Genomic DNA, 20,741 nt, shown 5'->3' with positions numbered 1-20,741 from the left:
CTGCTTATTGGCCCCACTGACTGTGTCTGCCTCATTTGGAGAGTGGAGTTCCCCTGCTCTCTGGCACATGTCAGGAGATGACCTCCCACAAAGGGGCGCTTTCTCCTCCTGCTCAGGTCACCAGTTGACACTGGGAGCCAGGAAGGTGTATTCCCTGGTGACACTGCTGTTTCCCAAGAAAAAAGCAGTTTTCTGAATCTGCCCTGTGTCCAGAGGGAAGATACTCTCCGGTTCTAATCCCACTTGGCCCTGAGCATAGCTGCCTCAGATTCCTCACTTAAGCTTTGCCTTGGCCTTGAGGAAGACTGAACTGATAAAATAGATAAAAAGCATCTAATAACAGCTGGCACTTAGTTGACAGTGCTACCTCAATCTGTTCAGGCACAAGGCCAAGTGTCCTGTCATTTATCCAGAGGGGCTCAGGGAATCCTGCTGCCATTCTCCCAAACTTTCGGGGCTGAGGGAGGCCAGGGTCCTCTTGTGTACCCTCTTCAAACCCATAGGGCCCCGTGGACCAAGCAGGTGTGCTCTGCGTGAACATCAGATGAGCTGTGCAGAGATCTGTGCTGCTCCTATGTTGTGGCAGCTATGGGTGCTCCCCTAGGGAATGACCCCGGGCAAAGCTGGGACAGCACCAGGACATTTGTTCCCTCAGCACAAATTTACACCAGGTCTGATGCAAGCCTCAAGGGCCCAGTTGCCCTGGACCTCAGCCCAGGGAACGCTACAGCAGGTGCTCTGAGGAAGGACCAGGGCACTGAAGTGCACTGCAGGGAGAGCACTGCTGCTCCTGGAGGACACACAGCAGGGTGGAGAGTGCACAGGCATCCAGGTTGAGGGGAAAGCTGTTTTGTAAAATGGCTTGGGACAAAATGAAGGGTATATGGAATCTGGCAGGAGTCCATTCTGTCAATGAGGAGAACAGGCTTGAGTAAGATCCCGGGGCCTCCTGCTCCTGACCCAGCCAATCATGACTATTAGCTCTGCAATGGGAGGAAGCCTTAGGACAGCTACCTCTGCTGTGCCCACCTTACAAGGCAGCTCAGACAAGCAATGGCCAGCAGGGAATGGCCCAGAGCTAGGTGGCTGGTAGGGTGCCACTATGGCCAAGGGCAGGAATACGTGCTGAGGTCTTAGAGCAATGTGCTCCAGTGACCAGCTGCCAAGGCCTACGATACGGTTGCCACCCTCTCCAGGAACAAGCACTGTGCTGACCCAGGGGAACCACTAAGTTAATTAGGAAACTGCACACCCCATTTTCTGGCTACAAATATGAGAAGACATTCTGTCTCTGACCATTGTTTTTAATTCAGGAAATCAAAGAAGCCTGTAACACATAAGAAGCCTGTATACACTAGAATACAGAACAACAAGCTGCTGTGCAGGATTTACTCCAAAACAATGTAAACCTGCCTAAGGGCCCCCCTGCTATGGGAAAAGAGCAGGAAATTTTCCTAATGGGTTGAAACTGAGTGAAGCACAAGGGTGGGAAGAAGCTTTTCGCATACAACCAGAGAACAGACACCATGTGCAGACACCAACACTGACCAGGGGCAGTTACTCTGCACTTGTACTTGGCTGCGGCAGTCCTTGCTGCTGCTCTTTTGGCCTCTTCTTCTTCTTCTGTTTGGAGAGGCAGCTCAGTGCCGACTCGCCAGTCCTTGGGGCAGCTGTGAGCTGGGGCAGTCTGCCAGACTGAGTGGGATACTTGGTTTTCAAGTCCTCTTTGAACAATGGCTGGGAGAGCAGGTGACGAAGCTCCTTCTTCAAGACTTTCATCTGCTTTTGTCGCCTACGCTCTTCTTGCTGGTCAGCTTTTCCTCCTGGAGGGAACACAAACAAGCTCATATTTACTAGGATGCACAGAAGCATGTTTCCTTCAATGGATAATTCAATAAAAAATGTAAACCTTCCAGAATCTTTTAGGGAGGCAAGTTGGCTTGATGGGATCTGCGAATAGTGTGGACTTCTGTTTAGGAGGAATACACAGGACCACCCTGTCCTTTATTCCTTATAAAACGCTTCTAAGAAAGAAATCTTCATTTTAAAGAAAAGGCCGCTTGGATTTAGAGGGGTCACTTTCCTAAGGAAACAGAGCTAGCTGTCAAACAGACCACAACGCAAGACTCCAGCGGCAGATTGGTTTCCTTCCTGCCTCCACTTACTGCCCATCTGGGGCCTGGCAACATGACTGGTATCACCAATCCCTCAGGAGTCAGTGAATATATCTCTGCAGCCTGGCCCTCCTGCACCTCACCCAGTGCTGGGACTGCATGTGCAGAGGTGGGCCTAGTCAAAGGACTCTATCCCTGTCATGTCCTCGGGAGGGAAGGCCAGGGCCTCCACACCTTCACCTAAACCCCAGGCCTGAGCTACAAGAACTTGCTTGTTGTCATCACAACCAATGCTTTGGTTCCTGGCTTCCATGAAAGGACAGCAGTAAGCTTGTTTCTGAAGCTGCTGCCTTTGACACTAGGATGCCATCAACTCAGCTCAGCTGCATCCTTGATGGGATGGAAGGAACCTTGGTGCCACCAATTCTAGATGCGGTTCTGCTTCTGAGACTCCGAAGTTTTCCTAAGCAGGGACTGTGCAGACCCACAGTCTGAATCCATATAGAGGGGGCTCAGGCACTGCTGGTGGGGAAGCTGTTTCACAACACAAATCCCCTCTTTCTGTGAACCTCTAGTAATTCTGATTTATTCATGCCATGAATCTTGTGGTCAAGATCAAAGGAGATGGTGACACAGAAATGCTTTGTCAGTGTGGAAGATAGGTACAGTAGTAATAATAATGATAAATATAACTTAAGAAGTATCATAGACTTTGTTTGCCAGGCTCTGTTATACACACTTTATACTCCTTAATCAATCTTCAATCCTATGAGGTAGTTTATTACCTCCATTTTATAGAGGAGGAAAGTAAGATACAGCAGAGAGGCTTGACTGGTCACATAGTCAGTTAAGGGAATGGGCTGGCAGCAAATATGGCTGCCTGATGAGAGGGCCTGATCCCTGCACTATGCATGTCCAATGCAGGACGCAGGCAGTTAGAGCTCCAGACAGGAGAGACAGGAACAGACAGGCCAAGGACATCCAGTTCATCTGGGATTAGGGACCACCAGCAAAGGAGGAAAGGGCTCTGCTGATTCTGACAGGGCTCACAGCAGTATAGATGGTTCTGACAAGGCAAAAGCTGAGGGATAAAAGGAAAAGCTGAATCCTTCCTTAACTCCCATCCAGCCCAAAGGATTTACCTTTATACATCTCTTCTTCCAGTTCAATCTCCAGGGCAGCTGCTGCCTGCTCAATCCAAGAGTTGTGCAGACAAGCCTGGAAGTTCCGGTACTCGGCTTTCTCAATCTGTCGAGCTAGACGGATTCGCTCCTGGGGGAAAGGAACACAGTATTCATCTGATGGGAGTTCAGGTCTGTGGGAAGCAAAGTCTCACTGAAATTGTATTCCCAGCGGGCACAGTGGCACAGGCCTATAACCCCAGTGGTTTGGGAGGCTGAAGCAGGAGGATCATGAGTTCAAAGCCAAACTCAGCAAAAGAGGTGCTAAGCAACTCAGTGAGACCTGTCTTTAAATAAAATAAAAAATAGGGCTGGGGATGTGGCTCAGCGGTCGAGTTCCTGAGTTCAATCCCAGGCACAATCCACCTACCCCCCAAAAGTTCCTAAGATAAGTGGTCAGAGAGATGCAGCTCAGCTCCTACTGAAGTGCATCTGCTTGGGTTCCTGATAAAAGCCCAGAGGGCAATCACTATACACACGTGCACATATCCAATCACAGGCCTCAGCTTTCCCAAGGATAAACCCTAACTCTCTCCTTGGAAGTCCAGCCCAACCCAACTGCCAACCTACAGGTAGGGGGAGAGGTCACAGCTAGTTCTACAACTCTCCTCATAATTTTGGGGTTAGACTACAGTGACAAGAATCTTTCCCCCTCCTCCCCAAATGGGAGAGATCATGTAATGCAGGAGTCAAGAACCATGAAAAGCAAGGGTGGCTTTCAGTCCTCCTTATAAGGAATTCTCTTTGAATTCTACCTTTCTATCATCTCCCACCTTTCCCCACAGAGCTAATATTCCTTTGGAGCCAGAGTAGACACCAGTCCTTGAACCATTCAATGCCTTTGGTCCCTCAGTAGCCACATACCAACCAACACCACAGTGCTCCACTGGTACCTGAACTTTAGCACGGACAGGCCTGCTCACAGGCTGGTGAACTCCTGGGGAGAACCCACTTTGCTTTGGTCCCTGACACACTGTGGTCCACAGTAAGCATCACTCACAAATGTGTGCCACTGAGTTAGCATGAACTTCCGAGGCAGGTTTTACTGGCTTCTGTTTCAGGGATGTACCAAAATCTTTTTCTTTCTTTTTTTTAAATTTTTTTAGTTTTCGGCGGACACAACATCTTTGTTTGTATGTGGTGCTGAGGATCGAACCCGGGCCGCATGCATGCCAGGCGAGCACGCTACCGCTTAAGCCACGTAACCAGGCCCCCAAAATCTTTAGTGTCTACTTCAATGAGACACATTTAACTTGCTGCTCACAGCCCTCTGATAGGAAACCCATTTGGCCAAGCCCACTGCACTCTCCAGTAGAGATGGAGGTGGGTGTGACCTTGGGACCAGAGTGAAAAAAATGGATGACGGAGAATATACCTCATACCTTTGGTCACTCCACTTTTCTCCCTTTTCACAGATTCCCCCATTCAGCTGTGTGCAGGACATAACCTTGGTTTCCAAGAGTAAGGCTGCTGGAATCTCAGCAAGGTGCTCTGTGAGGAGTAGAGGGTTCCCTCTTAGCACTGGGGTTTGAATTTTTTTCTTTTACCTTGACTACATCCATGTATTTTGTCTGCACAGGGAACAGTGGAATGTCCTCATCTTTCTTAAGGGTTTTGTAAATCTTCTTAAAGTTGATCACATCCTCAGGCCCAATCAGCATCAGGCTTAGGCCTTCACTTGTGGCTCGAGCAGTTCGTCCGCTTCGGTGGATATAAATCTCTGAGGTACGAGGGACCTGCCAGGCAGGAACTGGGGTCAGCTCCTGGTGCCAAATACTATTCTTCCCCTCATGGCCAGATCCCCAAACCAAACCCTCCTCCAAGCCAGCCAGGTAGGTAGAAATCTTTCTAGCATCACAAACCAATCCAGGCCTTCTCCCTTAGGCCCACATTCAAACTGTCCCTAGGATTAGCCCATTCATTGTGCATGCTTTGCTCTACCATGCCCCCTACCCTGGCTCAGGTCCTTCTGCCTACTCAGATAGACCATGACAGTCCCTTCTTATTTGATCTCTAGTCCTCCATACTCCTACTGCTCCTGCCTTGGACTGAGCTGACAGTGTCATCTTCTTGAGTCTCATCTCTGATCATAATCTCTTCCAGCTAAAGAAACTCCACAGGTTCTTCGTTAACTTTGCACAGGTGACTGACTGATGGTACTAACACCAACATTTATTGAGTACTGCATTGTGCCAGAAAATTCTAAGCATTTTGCATGTATTATCCCATTTATTCCTTACAATAACAATATGAAATACTTTATGATTATCCACATTTTATAGACCAGGAATCTAACCCAGAAAGATCAAAACAACCCCCTCCTTGGTCACCTAAGTGGTAGAATCGGGATTTATTATGAAGCAGCTCAGCAGTAAAGACCATGCTCTTAGGCTACACTGCCTCTATTCCAACATATACTGGATGTTTACCCATGATAATGTGGCATGGTGCTGATGCCCCTCTCTCCCCCAGCCTCAAGGCAAACATCATTAATGAAACACAGAGTCTTCTCCACTGGGCCCAGATAGCATTTCAGTATTGTTTTCAATATAAAATTCTAGAATGATCTGCTCCTAAAGGCTCTAGAAATAAGATCTATTTGCCATTCTTTACTTACAGGATAAAAGTCATTCAGTGACCTGCCCCCAGTGCATTTCCTTCCATCCTCAGCAACTACTCAAGTACTCCTCTCTAAACACATCCCTCTTTAAACTCTAGCCCAATGTCGTCTGAACTAAATGCCATGCACCTCTGGAAAGCACTTTCCCATCTCCCAAACTAGAAATTACCTCTTTTCTAATACCTTTTGCCTTAAATCACAGTAATGGCCATCTACTCGTTCTGCTAGACTTGACACCTCCTAAGAACTGGTGCTGTATTAGGTTCACCTTGGTATTTCCCACAAAGACTAACCCATAGCCCCTTCCCCAAACAGAAGCAGAGATTTGCTAAACTGAAACTAGTACCCTAAAATATTTTTATGAGCAAAGAAGAATTAAAGAGGAAAAATAATAATAAAGATATCATAATAAGTACCACTTATCGAGTACTTACACTACAGGTGCTTCATCAGCAGCTCGATTCAGTTCTCATAACCACCCTCTCTGGCAGGCAGCATTATTACTTCCATTTTACAATGATTCTGCAACAGGAGTACTAAAATAATCTGCCCAAGCCAGTAGACTATGAGGCATGAGTGTGGAGAATGCAAACCTGGCAGTTGGCTCTGGAACACACACTCCTAGCCACAACTACAAGCTTACACTACTACCAACTACCAACATATGCTAACATTTAGTAAGTGCTTCTGATGTGACAGGTGGTTTCCTAAATTCTTTCCATGAATTAACTTATTTTACCTTAATGAGAATCCTACAAATTAGGTACTACAATAATTGTCATTTAACAAAAAAGAAAACTGAGGAACGGAGAGATTAAATATCTTGTTCAGGGTTACAAAGATGGGATTTAAGCCAAAGGAGATCTTAACTACAATACTTTCACACTTTTCTACATCAGGATAACCATTCAATATGCTGACATGTTTGAACATGGTTTGTCTCTACTAAAACTCAAGTTGTGTCTTAATTCCTCAGTTCAGCAGTGTTAGAGGTGAGGCCTAGTGGGAAGTGTTTGGGTGGAGGTTTCATGAACAAATTAATGCCATCTCAAGGGAACGAGTTCTTGCTTGCAAGGGACTAGAATGTGTTGTTACAAAGCATGGTTGTCTCTATTCTGTTTTCCATTTGCAGATGCTGCCTGCTTATTACACCTTTCCACCTTGAGGCTCCCAAATAGAAGCTGAACAGATACTGGACTTTCTATTTCTAGCCTCCAGAACCATGGGCCAAGACAAGCTGCTTTTCTTTGTAAATTACCCAGTCTGAAGTATTCTATAATAGCAACAGAAAACTTAACTTATATATTTTCCATTGCATGGAAAACACTAAGATTCTAACCTGATGATATTAAGTAGCTTGGAGGGAAGGGCTCCTTGACATTGGACTACAACTTCTGAGACTGAATCTTACAGTGACATCAGTGGTTTTTAGATGCTAGTGGTTATTACCTGTTGTGGTGGCCTCAGAACAATAATTTCTCCTCCTTTCTCCAAACTTTGCTTTAAATTCTCCATTCAATGTGGGAAGATGCTTTCAAACCCCCAGATATCCCTACCTGGTAATGAATGACATGCTGGACTTTAGGAATATCCAGACCCCGGGCTGCCACATCTGTTGCCAAGAGAACGCAGCTGTGGTGGAGATGGAAAGCACATTTATAACTAAAAGCATTCATTATTTAAATTCCCACTATCTGCTGAGCACTCCATAATCCTTATAACCACCCTGTAAAATAATACTGTTGCCTCCTTTTATATGTAAAGAAACTGAAGCTCAGAAAAATTAGCTTCCCAAGGTACAGACAGGTCTATTCAGGTGCGCAGGCCAGGATCCAAATCTGGATCCCACTGACCCGACTAACATGCTACACTTTGTGATGACATAAGGCCCCCCCCCCGCCCCCCGTTCCTCCAGAGAAGTGAATGAGGCAAATGACAAACAGCACGTGCCCTAGGGTCTGACAGACTTGTCTGATACCCAGCTCTATACTTCTAGGCTGAAAAAACTTGGGTAAGTGGATCAGCTTTTCTATATCCCATTTTTTTTTTCATTTATAAAATGAAAATAGTGACAATGAAAACAAATGACAGCTGGACTAGCAATTATTAAAGATAATATTTAGTATGCACATACTATATGCCAGAAACTGTTCCAAACATTTTACATGAACAAATTTTCAACCACCTTATCCTTATAACAACCCTGAGGTACTTTCTATTGTTATCCTAATAATGAGAAAATGAAGCATAGAGAAGTTAAAAAACTCGACCAGATACAAGTAAAGGAGCCAAGATTTGATCCCAGGTATTCTGATGCAAAGTCTCTGCTGTTGGCAGATTTTATTCTGCTGATTCTCAAGGATGTTAAGATAAGTAAAACAATGGGGAGCTGCATCTAAAGTGCCAGCACAAGACTATGTCTATGTGTTCAATAAGGGTAGGTTATCACCTACTCTTTGTGAAAGTTTCTTTAAGACATTAATAGCAACCAAACACTAAATGAGGGTGACCTTGCCAATGCTGTGCCGGACTGAGCGACAAAACAAACTACTTCTATAAAGACTTTATGACAGAAAGTAGCTTCCACTGTTCTACCTACCAGCCCTGGCCCTCTGGCCCAGTCTCTGGAAGTAGGCTTTTATATTTTGGTGGTGCTAGGGATTGAACTCAGAAGCCTTATGCATGCGAGGCAAGCACTCTACCAACTAAGCTATATCCCCAGCCCATGGAGACAGGCTCTTGACTTACTCTTCCAGACGGGCAAACTGCTCCAGATTTCTAAGCCTCTGTTTTTGGTGCATGCAGGCGTGCAGGGTGAGTGGCATGATATCCAGGACTTTGAGGAGCCCAGAGAGCCGTTTGATACAGGAGATGCTGTTGGCGAACACTAAGCTGCGGCCTGGATATTGCATCAGGAAGTAGTACAGATACAAGTCTTTCTCATCCGTCTCACAATGGATCTTGGTCTCCGTCAGTGTCTCAACTGTACCCTCATTCCTTGTGAGGTCAATGACTTTTGGCTTACCCCTCATGCCAATCTTCTGCATGAGGAGGTCAAGTTTGGCAGTTTTGTCCATCTTCTTTATGTGCTTCTTATGAAGGATTCGAGTTGGAGCTTGATGTACCAGTGTCAGTGTGGCAGAAAAAACAAGTGTCTGTCTCTTTGGATTGTACTGGGAATCATTAAGCATCTCCAGCAGCTGTGAGAGCTCAGCAAAATGACCTTTCTCAACCATTCGGTCAGCCTCATCCACTACCAGGCACCTGTAGATCCAGAAAGAGCCACATCACTGGTTGATGGTGGGTCACAGAAATCATACAGCAGTACTCTACTCCTATCCCAACCACACACACACTTACACATGCAGGCACCCCACTGTCACTACCAGGGTCTCCCTTTGCATGCTTGGCTCTCTAAAGGCCTAGGCCTGGCTGGTACTATCCTGTGGCATTCTTTTGACAGGGAGAAGGCATTGCACATAGCATCATGTCACCTCAGGCTCACTTCAGAGTGGGTAAAGTAGAAAGGAAGAGGTACCATTTCTCACCTGAGCTGCCGAAGATTGCTCAAATGAGGGTGCCTTTCTTTAACTAGCTCCCACAGCCGACCTGGAGTGGCCACCACAATCTCAGGATGGCGGTTCAGCATCCGCTGTTGTTTCTGTGTGGACATGCCACCAACCAAAATAGCAGTTTTAATTCCTATAGGACAGAAAACATAGGGATGCTATTATTCAGTCTGGCTGCTTATTCTTTTACATGGCTAATATAGCACCTCCAGAATGGCCCAGTCACCAGAACAGCTCCCCACTTCCAAAAGTGCTAAAAGACAGTACTGGCCTGAGTGCTGAACCTACTCCTAAAGGAATTATCCAAGTATTCTGTGACCTGGGCCTGCCTACTTCTCCAATCTCATTTTTTTCTACTTCCTCCCTCCAATCACAACAGAAGGTCTGGATCTGAATCCAGTCAAGCTCTGGGAAACCTGAGCAGTGCTGCACTACAATGCTGGGAAAGATGTTACCTGCAGCTCTGACATACCTTCTGAAAACCCTTCCTATTCCCCTCATTAGCATTAATGTGAAGTTCCTCTAATGCCTAGTGCGCTGTTTTTCTCTCTAATGGAGGACTTCTCACAGTATTCAACAAACTAATGAACAGAGGATAATGCAGATAAAGTGGGAATAATGACAACTTGATAACCAAATTTCCCCTGTAAATCTCCTTCCCCAAAGGAGCCCCCTGAGAAAATTAAAGTCTTACTCTAAGGCAGGGGTCACCAAACTTTGGGAGGGGAGTCATTAGCAACCTCACTGGCCAGATGGTCTGTCATAACTAACTCTACTCTGCTCTGTCTTTATAGTACAAAAGCAGCCACAAACCATATGTAACCCCTGGTGCAGTTATGTTCCAATAAAACTTTACTTACAAAAGCAAGCTGTGTTGCTAACCCCTGACCTAAGCATCCATTATATCCAACATATTAACTGATTTCCTATGTATCTAGAATGACTTAAGCTATGTAGTACTGTTGGGAGGACTGAGAAAATGTCACTCAATTAATTTTCTTTAGGGCTTAATTCCAGGAGAAAGGTTTCTCCTAGCTGACAAGAACGGCAGCTTATTCATCTTCATCCCTGGCATGTGGATTTGCTCAGGAAACATATTAAATGAAACTAAACCTCACCTGTAAACTTGGTCACAGCATCAATATGTTGTTTGACTTGGACGGCCAGCTCTCGAGTGGGAGTCAGAACCAGGCCAAGCAGAGGACGCTTTGGATGCGATTTACAGGGAGCAATTTTGCTATCTACCAACTCCTGTTTTAACTTTCCAGTCTGCTCTTCATCAAGCTTTTCCTCTTTGTCCTCATTCTGTTTGGGGACAGGCTTCTCTGTGATCAGGGAAGAAGGGCCTTCACCAGCATCATCATCACAGAATGGTGCCTGGTCAGAGACTGAGGCACTAATGTTGCCTCCGACCTCAGTTCCAGCCTCAGGGAGCAGAGCTTCACTCTCAATTACTGTCTCATCAGGCAACATTCCAGACTCAGTAGCGGCCTCACTTGGTGATCCAGTCTCAGCTCCAGCCGAAGTCTCTCCAAGTGGCACTCCAGTGTTACTTGGGATGGGCGAAGGTTTTCTCTTATGCCACTGCAACACTGCATGAATCATTGGGATGGCAAAGGCAAGAGTTTTCCCACTTCCTTAGAAGTAAAACAAAATAAGAAAACAGTTATCAACTTGAATGCTGTTGCTTGCATTCATGTAACCCTTATTTAACTTAACAATGGTCCTAAAGTACAAAAGTAGTAATGCAGGGAATTCAGATATGCCAAAGGAAAACTATAAAAGTGCTTCCTTTCATTGAAAAGGTGAAAGTTCTCAACTTAGTTAAGGGGGAAAAAAAAAAGAAAATGGGGCTGTTAAGATCCACAGTAAGAAGAAATCTGTTCATGAAACTGTGAAAGAGAAAGAAATCCACATTATTTTGGTGTTGTACTTCAAACTATAAAAATTATGGCCCCAATGCACAGTAAGTACTTACTTAAGATGAAAAAGGCTTTAAATCCGTTAAGTATATATGTACAGGAAAAAGCACTATATGGGTAGGTTCGGTATTATGTGCAGTTTCAGGCATCAATGGGGATCTCAGAAAGTTTAACTCAGGAAAAGCTGCACTGAAGAGCTACATAGGGCAAAGTACTGGGATAGGGGGAGGTGATAGGGCACAAAGCATCCATATACCTCTCTGGCACACCTTCTATGAATTCACCAGCCTAGAAACCCCAAAAATACTGTTGTAGGGTTTTTATGGTATTTCTATTATGTAGGCATGACTGATAAAATCAATGGCCATTGGTGACTGAACTCAAGTCTTCAGCCCTTCTTTCCTCCCTGGTGGCCAGGAGGAAGAGTTGTGAAAGTTCCAGCCCTCTGATCACTTGGTTGGTTATTCTTACAATCAGCTCCCATCCTGAAGTTATCTAAGGACTCCAGCTGCCAAGTCATCTTATTAACATACAAAGATACTCATTAGTCCAGAGACTGTAAGGGTCTTACAAGGTCTAATAGGAGGAATGGAGGACCAAGATCAAAAATTGTAGTAAAAGATGCAAGTTACAAAGGTTTTACAAACTCTGTACCAGGAACTGGGTCCAGAGAGGAAATATATGTTCACAGATACCATCTTTTTTTAAAATATTTTTTTTAGTTACAGATGGACACAGTACCTTTATTTCACTCATTCATCTTTATGTGGTGTTGAGGATCGAACCTAGTGCCTCACCCACGCTAGGCAAGCACTCCACCAACTAAGCCATAACCCCAGCCTCACAGATCCCATCTTATTTCCCTAATCATTTCATTAACTATAATTTTTTATGTTTTTTTAGAGGTTGCTTTGGGATTCACAGTATATATATTTTATCTATCAGTTTACCACCAAGTGAAGTAGTACTTCACATAGTATGGGATTAGCACCTGGAGTGGGGACAATCATATTGGACTGAGTCATTAAACCTAAGAGTAATGACATAAACTCCTCCAGGTAGACAGCATGAGAATTTAACCGAATTGTAGGGGCATCCCACTGATAGATCTGAAGAATAGGTTGTCAGTGTGGCAAGAACCCACACAACATGGGATGTTAGAAGTGTTCTGTAGGTACAAACAGATCTTTTTTATTTTTTAAATTTTTTTCTTAGTTGTTGAAGGACCTTTATTTACTTATTTGTATATGGTGCTGAGAATCGAACCCAGTACCTCACACATGCTAGGCAAGCACTCTACCACTGAGCTACAACCCCAGCCCCCAAAACAGATCTTAATACAGATTAAACATCCCTAATTCAAAAACCTTAATTCCAAAATGCTTCAACATCGAAATATTCTGAGTGCCAACATGACACCATAAGTAGAAAACTGCACACCTGACCTCATTTGACACGTGGAAATCAAAAAACAAGTGCACTAAAACTTTGAATAAGATCACTTCCAGGTTATGTGTTAAGGTATATATGAAATATAAATGAATTTCATGTTTAGACTTGAATTCCATTCCCAAGTTATCTCATTATGTAGACACATATTTTTTTTTAATCCAAAATCTAAAGCACTTCCAGTCTCAACCATTTCAGATAATACTCAATTGTGGTGTCACAAACAAAAAAAACCCCCAATCCCTCATAGGTAAAAAAGGAATAAGGAACAAAGAATAATTGTGACAACTCCAAGAAACCCATATTAAATAAAGTTTTTCAAAAATACAAGTATGGAAAAAAGACACACCATAGTATCATTAATCAAAATAATAAAGCAGGAATAGCTATATTTATATCAAAGCAGATTTTAGAGCAAAGATTATTACCAGGGATAAAGATGTTCCTTTTCATAACGAAAAGGAACCAATTCACTTAGAGAATATATGATAATTTTTTAATCCATAAAACATTATGCCCCTAAAAATATGATTCAAATACATGAAACATAAAACTGCAAGTAGAAAATTATCACAAAGAAAATTACGTGAGTATCTTTAGTGTTTAGAAAATTGAATTTGTAGTTAATAACTATCCTACAAAGAAAAGTACAGGCTATCCAAATTAATTTTAACAAATATTCAAGAATGAAAAAAAAATTCTATAAAGCTCTCAGATAACTGCATAGGATATACTTCAAAAGTCATTCTGAGGCTAGTATTACTGAATTTCCAAAACCAGACAAAAACATTACAAGAAAACTACAGATCAATATCCCAGAAAAATAAATCTAAAAATTCTCAGCAGAATTTCAGCAAATCAATTTCAATGATATATACACAGAATATATTGTGACCAGTTCAGTTTATCCCAGGAATATGTTTAGTTTCACATTTGGTGTGTGTGGTGGGGGGGGGAATCAATCAATGTAATAATGTAATGTACTATATCAAAAAACTAAATGAGAAATCACATACTTCAACACGTGCAGTAAAAATGGATGGAAAAAAAATCCAACATCCATTTCTGATTAAACTCAATATTGTACCAGAGATTTTAACCAGTGCAATAAGACAAGAAAAATAAACAAAAGGCATCTACTTTGGATAATGATCATTTTGTAGCAAATATCACAGACTTCTCAGAAAACTAACTGCTAGCACCAAATTGCAGGATATTGGATCATATATAAAAAATCCATCATATGTCTACTAGCAACAATCAGAAATAGAAAAATTTAAATTACCATTTATAATAACATCAACATGAAATATTTAAGGGTAAATCTAACAACAAACATGCAAAATCTACACAATGAAAACAAAAAACTGCTGAGAAAATTTGAAATGGAGGCATATACCACTTTCATGGGTTGGAAGAGTTAATATTAAGATGACATTTGTCTTCTTAAACTCGTTCTATAATCAATGTAATCCCAATCCAAATATCACCCTGCTTTTTTAATAAACTTATTCTAAAATTCATATGGGAATGCAAAGGCCTAAAATAACCAACAGTACTTTTAAGAAGAACTAAACTTAAAATCACAAAGATCCTGATTTAAAACTTATAGCTACTACAAGCAAGTTAATGAGATAGTACTGATGGATACAGACAAGTAGATCAATGATTTTCAACAAATATGCCAATTCAGTGGGAAAAATAGTCTCTCAATAAATGGTGCTAGAATAATTAAATATCCATAGGTAAAAAAACAAAAATAATTTTGATCACTACCATACATTAGAGTTAAGTCAATAAGAATCAGACTGAAACATAAGGCTTAAAACAAAATACTTAAAAGCTAAGACTTAACGAGTGACACTCCTAGAGGAAAACAGGAAAAAATTCTTTGTGATCTTGACTCAGGCAGAGTTATTAGATAAAACACATCCGCAGGAGAAAAAGTTGATAATTTGGACTTCATCAAAGTAAAAAAAAAAAGTTTTTTTTCCTATCTTATTTTTTTTGCAGTGCTAGGGATTAAACAAAGGGCCCTGCCAGATTAGGTAAGCACTCTACCACTAAGTCCCATTCCCAGCCCCAAAGACCTTCTGTTCTTCAAAAAACACTGCTAAAAAAAATGAAAAGACAAGCCATATACTAGGGAAAAAAAAATTCGAGTCACATATCCAATAAAGGATATGTACTTAGAAAGCATAATGAACTCTCAAATAAAGAGACATCAGCAAAGGAGGTGGTATGGATGACAAACACATGCAAAGATGCTCAAAATCATTCATCACTAGGGAAATGCAAATTAAAACCACAAGGAAATAACACTAAAATTTTAGAAGTCTAAAATAAAATTAAACACTGACCATACCAAATTATTGGCAAGAAATGGACCAACTTGAACTCCAGTACCTGGTGGGTATATAAAATAGTATAATCATTTTGGAAAACTCCTAAAAAGTTACATTTACCAGAAAACCTGGCCATTTCACACCCAGGTATTTGCCCAATGAAAATCCTAAGAGTATATCCAGACAAAGATTGTTATACCGATTGTTTACAGCAATTTTATTTCTAATAACAAAAATTTGAAAAGCACGTAAATGTTCTATCAATAGATGGTTAAATCAGGTTCTATTCATACATCAGAATATTGCTCAATAAAAAGAAATGAACAAACCATTGATATTTGCAATACCATGGCTTAATCTCAAATTATGCTGAGTAAAAAACAGCCAGATGTTATTTGCAGGTAAATGGATGGCACTGGAGAGGATGGTTAGATGAAGTTGGCCAGTCCCAGGGTTCCAAATGCGTTTTCTCTGATGTAGGGAGTCTGATTCATGGTGGGGTAGGAGGGGGAGCATGGGAGGAATGGAGAAACTCTGGATGGGGCAGGGCAGGGAGGTGCAGGGGGTTGGAAATGATTGTGGAGTGTGATGAACATCATTATCCAAAGTACATGTATGAGAACACAAATTGTTGTGAATGTACTTTGTATACAACCAAAGATATGGAAAAATGTGCTCTATGTGTGTATTATGATTTGTGATGCAGTCTGCTGACATCCTGTTCTATGGACCTCCTCACTGGGTGAGAGAGAGCCCACGATATAAAATTCCAGAAAACACAAACGAATTTACAGTGATAGAAAGCCTTTGGGTGACCAGGTATGGTGGCACACTCTTGTAAACACAGCAATTGAGGCAGAGGATCACAAATTTTTGAGACCAGGCTCTACAACTTAGCGAGGCACTAAGAAACTTAGGGAGATCCTGTCTCAAAATGAGAAATAAAATGGGCTGGGGATTATGGCTGAGTTATAGAACACCCCTGGGTTTAATCCCTAGTACCAAAACAAAACAAGTAGGCGGGAGGGAGAGGGCGGGCCATCAGGGAGGAAAGGACTTACAAAGGAACTCACAGTACCCTTTGGGAGTAAGAATGTATTCATTACTGCATAGTCAGCAGTCTGTCCACAGCCCCAATCAAAATGCATGGCCTATCCCAAGTCTTTCTGAGTCTTAGACTTGCATATGCATAGCATTGTATGGGAAAGTTGTGTTATGGAACCAAATGTCAGGTTCTGGTCATAGTGGCTGACAACAAAGACTTTGCCTTCTAGAGACCCAGTTCCAGGACTGTGCACATAGCAAAGCAGTACAGCAAAGTGTTTAACAGCATAAAGGCCTACCTTAGAATACAAACATTACCACCCTTTCAGTTTTAAGGATATCATCTATCTTCTGTGAAGCTGTTTCCTCACTTATGAAATGGTAATAATGTCATCTACCTCAGGGTGGTTATGGGAACTGAGTTCATCAAAATAAAGCACCTGACATAGTTCAGGACACATTTTAAATGCCCAGTAAATGTCCTAAGTTGTTGTTATTACCTCCATTTCCCTTTTCATGGAGTTTCTTTGCTCTTCGAATTATGACTTTCACTTAGGACCAAATCCCTAGTTTTCTTGACCACTATTTCAAAAACCAAAGGCACAACATGTCTAGAGAGTCTAGTTTTTGGTGGCTACTGTACAATATAGTATGTATGTATTATTAGAATGTATGTATTGTTAGAATTAATTTTCACCTTTTACTAACTTAAAAAAAATGTCTCCCAGGAATTTAAAATTATATATGTAGTTTGCATTATCTATATTTCTACCAGATACTGCTAGTCTAGCTGGACCAATAGTTCGAAGCTGTACAAACGCCTCCCCAGATGGTAATCTAATATACTCCAGTCAATAGGTCGTTGTTTCCCAAAATCTTAGCCCAAGGGATTAGGAAACTTAAGTCTCTTCACACCTGCATCTACCTAAGAAATATACCCAATATCTATCCACCACACTCAAATTAATGACAAGAAACTCACCAACTCCCAAAGCAGCCCTTTCTATATTTGGATAAGTCTTGAGAACAAGATGATACTTCCTTAACCTCATGAACATCTACTTACCTCCCCAGTAGGCCAATTTTAGCCTTATGTTAGGAGCTATTCAGAAAGGCTCAAGAACAGAAAAAAAAAACCACCATTTGCAGGTCATTTACAAAGAACTGTGTAAAATTTACTATAGCATTTAATCTTCACAGCAATGTAAGAATTATTGTTATTTTCTCCATTTTATAATGGGGCCTTCAGGGCTTAGAAAAATAAAGCTAGGATATCAAAATCAGGAAAACGCAGATTTTAACCAGACCTGGCTGACTTCTCAACTACTTCATTCTATACTGCTTTTGTTGGTTACACTCTCAACATCCCCCTCTCCCTAGTTCTCCCACCTGGCAGCTACAAACTCAATCTAGATGCAATCCTGTTCTGGCCAGAGCTGTCCTTACCTGTCTCAGCAGCCCCGAGGATGTCCAGTCTGTCACGGATGGCAGGTACCAAAGTCAAAGCTTGGATTGGTGTGGGTGCAGAAAAGCCTAGAAAGCTGAGTGCTCGGAGAACTGGTTTGGGCACAAACAGGTCCTTCCAAGCTGACACATCTGCCTTCTGGTCATGTACCTCAGGCATCCATGTCTTTGCTTTCTTTGGTACCTTGGGGGCAGTGCTCTGGGAAGGCTCTAATCTTTTTTTCCCTTTGTTTTTCTTCTTTTTTGGAACAGTATGTTCTAGGTTTTCTGATGCCATCTCCCCTACCTCTGAATCAGGACAAACAGTGTCATCTCCCTGAGGGTCTGGCTCAGCATCTTTGACTTCAAAGTCTTTCTGGGTAGTAATGATTTCTTCAGTAATTGGTACCACAACTTTATTCTTCTTCAATTTGATCTTTTTCTTTGGAGAACTGGACTCTCCTTCCTCCTCTTCTGAACCGGCTTGTACCTTTCTCTTCTTGAGCTTCTCCTTTGAGAAAAGATTGGAGGGATTCTTGGCAGCAGAGACCAATCGATAATCTGTCAGTTCCTCGAAGCATACCAAATCATCCATCTGTCCATCTGCAAACATGTTTGGGTCAATCATCACCTGCTTCCATTTCCCCAAAACTTTGATGCCTTTGGTCTGAAATTTGCCACGGCTTGGTGGCTTTGGCCTTGATTTTGTCTCCTTCAACTTCATGGTTGCTAAAAAGGAGAGAAATGTTCCTTTAGGTTGGTGACTGAAAAGCATGGGGTTCTAAAGCAACAAATAATTTCTGGGCAATCTATCAAGTACCAGGCCCTGCAAAGAACTAAGAATACAAAGATGGCTATAACAAAGATGCTCCAGCCAAGAAAAGATGCTCCAAGCTACAGAAAGAAACACACCCACAGCACAGGTGGCTTGGCCTGGAACAGGAGACACAGGAACTGGAGCAAAGGCATATGAGGTAAACCTGGTTTGAATTCCAGACCCAAAGTTTAATGCGTGCCTGACCCTGCACAGGGCTGCTTATTGTCTCCTGAACCTTAGTGTTTTTATTTTTTTTAATATTTATTTTTTGGTGCAGATGGACACAACACACTGCATTTTATTTTTATGTGGTGCTGATAATCGAATCCAGGTCCTGCCTGTCCTAGGCGAGGACTCTACCGCTGAGCCACAACCCCAGCCCAACCTTAGTGTTTTCATCTATAAAAAAGGGAAAGGGACCTGATAATATAAGTTTTGTGTTTTATGCAAATAACTGAAATTATATAAAGCACGGAGAATGGGGCTTGGTTGATTCCTAAGCCATTTGGAAGACAGAATAAAAATCTGAGTTTTTGTCTGGGGGTTGGGGGTGTGCTTTATTAAAAAGTGCACCGAGGGGCTGGGATGTGGCTCAAGCGGTAGTGCGCGCGGCGCTGGGTTCAATCCTCAGCACCACATACAAATAAAGATGTTGTGTCCGCCGAAAACTAAAAAATAAATATTAAAAAAAAAATTTCTCTCTCTTTAAAAAAAAAAAAAAAGCACCCAGCTTCCTCCTTCAACCAAGAAGGCAAAATGCCTGTTCGCGTCCCTCTGGCTTTTACCAAACGGGTTAAAACTCACCCAGCTTTTTCGTCACGTTAAGTGACTTAACGTCCAGGCGCAATTTCTTCGGGTGGCACTTGGCCCATGCCTCTACCTAACGCGTCAAAGTTAACAGATCCTGCGCAAAAGGCAAAGGTAACCCTCGCTTCGAATACGGATCCCACCCCCGACAGCCCTGGGTCTAGGGCGTGTCAACCTCCGGGAGCCTCAGTGTCCCCGTCCGCGGGATGGGGCCGCGCACGTCCCGCACTTAACAAGCGAAGGTGACGCACATCAAAAACCGCCGTTGAAGGGAGGCCGGTCGACGCCGGCAGCGACCGCGGTGGGCAGGGGGCGGGGACGTCATTAAGACGGGGTCGAGGTGGCGGCAGAGACCCGCACGGAAGCGCCCCCGCGCGGCCCGCGCTCTCGCCCCTGTAGCTCATTCAAAACCGCGGCCACGGGGCAGAAGTCCGTAGAACGGGTGCTGGGCGCCTCCCTCTGAACCCAGCCGCCCGCCGAGGTCCGCGCCAGGAGCCCCGGGTCCCGCCCCGGCTGGGCTTCTGCTCGGGTACTCACCGCGTGGGGAAAGTGGGGACCGGGCCGCAGCTCCCTCACGCGCGGGTCAGCAACCTCAGAAGCCACCACAGCAGTGCCTCAGCTGCAGCGTCGACCGCAGTTCCGGGGCGGAGCTTCCACTCACGCGTGCGCGCTGCCGGAGGAAGTTCCGCCTCCACGCCAACTCCGCGACCTGATTGGCTGCTGCGCGGCTTCAGCCCTAGGAACGTGGAGAGCGAGGTGGAGCGTGTCCCCAGCCTCACGCCGGGAAGCTCCTCGGTGGCGTAGGGCTCGGCGCAGGGAAAAGGTTCGTGCGCTCCATTCCTGGCGGCGGTTCGCCGACGCAGCCCGGAACGCAAGCCTTCTTGCGGGAGTTGTCCACCTGTTGGGTACCCACTGTGTGCCTGAAGCTTTGCACACCGTTTTGTCATTTAACCGCTGAAGGTGCGGTCTCCTCCAGGGTTTGGTGCCTTGCCCGTTGCACCCGGATCGTTAAGGTCGATCTGCTCGACTCAAAACACAGGCTTTAACCGCCAAGCGGGCTGGCTCCTTTGTTGAAATGCAGAGAAGTTGGCTTCACAGTGAGTAGTGACCTTTACCTCGTGGCTGTCCCGGGGCCACCTGAAACTCTTTCGCATACCTCGTGTCGATGTGTATAAGACACTGAGAGGATCGTGCTATTTGACATGTAGGACAAGCAGTCAAAGATTAACTCGAATGGTGGCTATCTGTGAAGTCTTCCTGAAGGTGACAGGGACATGTGACAATGCCTGCCACAGGAGCAGAGACTGGGGTATTTGGCAGTTGAGACCCAGATCACATCTTATTCCTGTAATTTACTCCAAGTCCTTTAATGTGTGTTTGGTGGGAGGGAGATAGGGATACCTAATGATGCCCTTAGAGAGTACACCCCC

The 20,741-nt window shown here is 43.6% G+C and overlaps 1 protein-coding gene across 1 annotated transcript; it reads right to left on the bottom strand.

The window, feature by feature from the left end:
* Positions 1–1,289: 1,289 nt before the first annotated feature.
* Ddx24 (DEAD-box helicase 24) lies at positions 1,290–19,946 on the bottom strand. The gene is made up of 9 exons (XM_076849717.2): positions 19,849–19,946; positions 17,691–18,416; positions 10,603–11,121; positions 9,464–9,617; positions 8,664–9,179; positions 7,472–7,547; positions 4,843–5,031; positions 3,257–3,386; positions 1,290–1,823 (listed from the first exon to the last, which is right to left on the bottom strand). The coding sequence occupies exons 2-9, from the start codon at positions 18,409–18,411 to the stop codon at positions 1,558–1,560; spliced, it is 2,571 nt and encodes an 856-aa protein (XP_076705832.1). The 5' UTR covers positions 18,412–18,416; positions 19,849–19,946; the 3' UTR covers positions 1,290–1,557.
* Positions 19,947–20,741: the final 795 nt, after the last annotated feature.

The sequence above is a fragment of the Callospermophilus lateralis genome, chromosome 3, assembly GCF_048772815.1.
Source record: "Callospermophilus lateralis isolate mCalLat2 chromosome 3, mCalLat2.hap1, whole genome shotgun sequence".
NCBI classification, from domain to species: domain Eukaryota; kingdom Metazoa; phylum Chordata; class Mammalia; order Rodentia; family Sciuridae; genus Callospermophilus; species Callospermophilus lateralis.
This window is presented reverse-complemented; position numbering and strand designations above follow the sequence as displayed.

Excerpts from the sequence above, each read along its gene's own strand:
- Ddx24 (XM_076849717.2), bottom strand. The coding sequence starts at position 18,411 with ATGAAGTTGAAGGAGACAAAATCAAGGCCAAAGCCACCAAGCCGTGGC. Across the intron at positions 11,122-17,690 it reads CCTCGGGGCTGCTGAGACAG|GAAGTGGGAAAACTCTTGCC; the intron begins GTAAGGACAGCT and ends TTTACTTCTAAG. Across the intron at positions 9,618-10,602 it reads TGCTGTGACCAAGTTTACAG|GAATTAAAACTGCTATTTTG; the intron begins GTGAGGTTTAGT and ends TCTGTCCTATAG.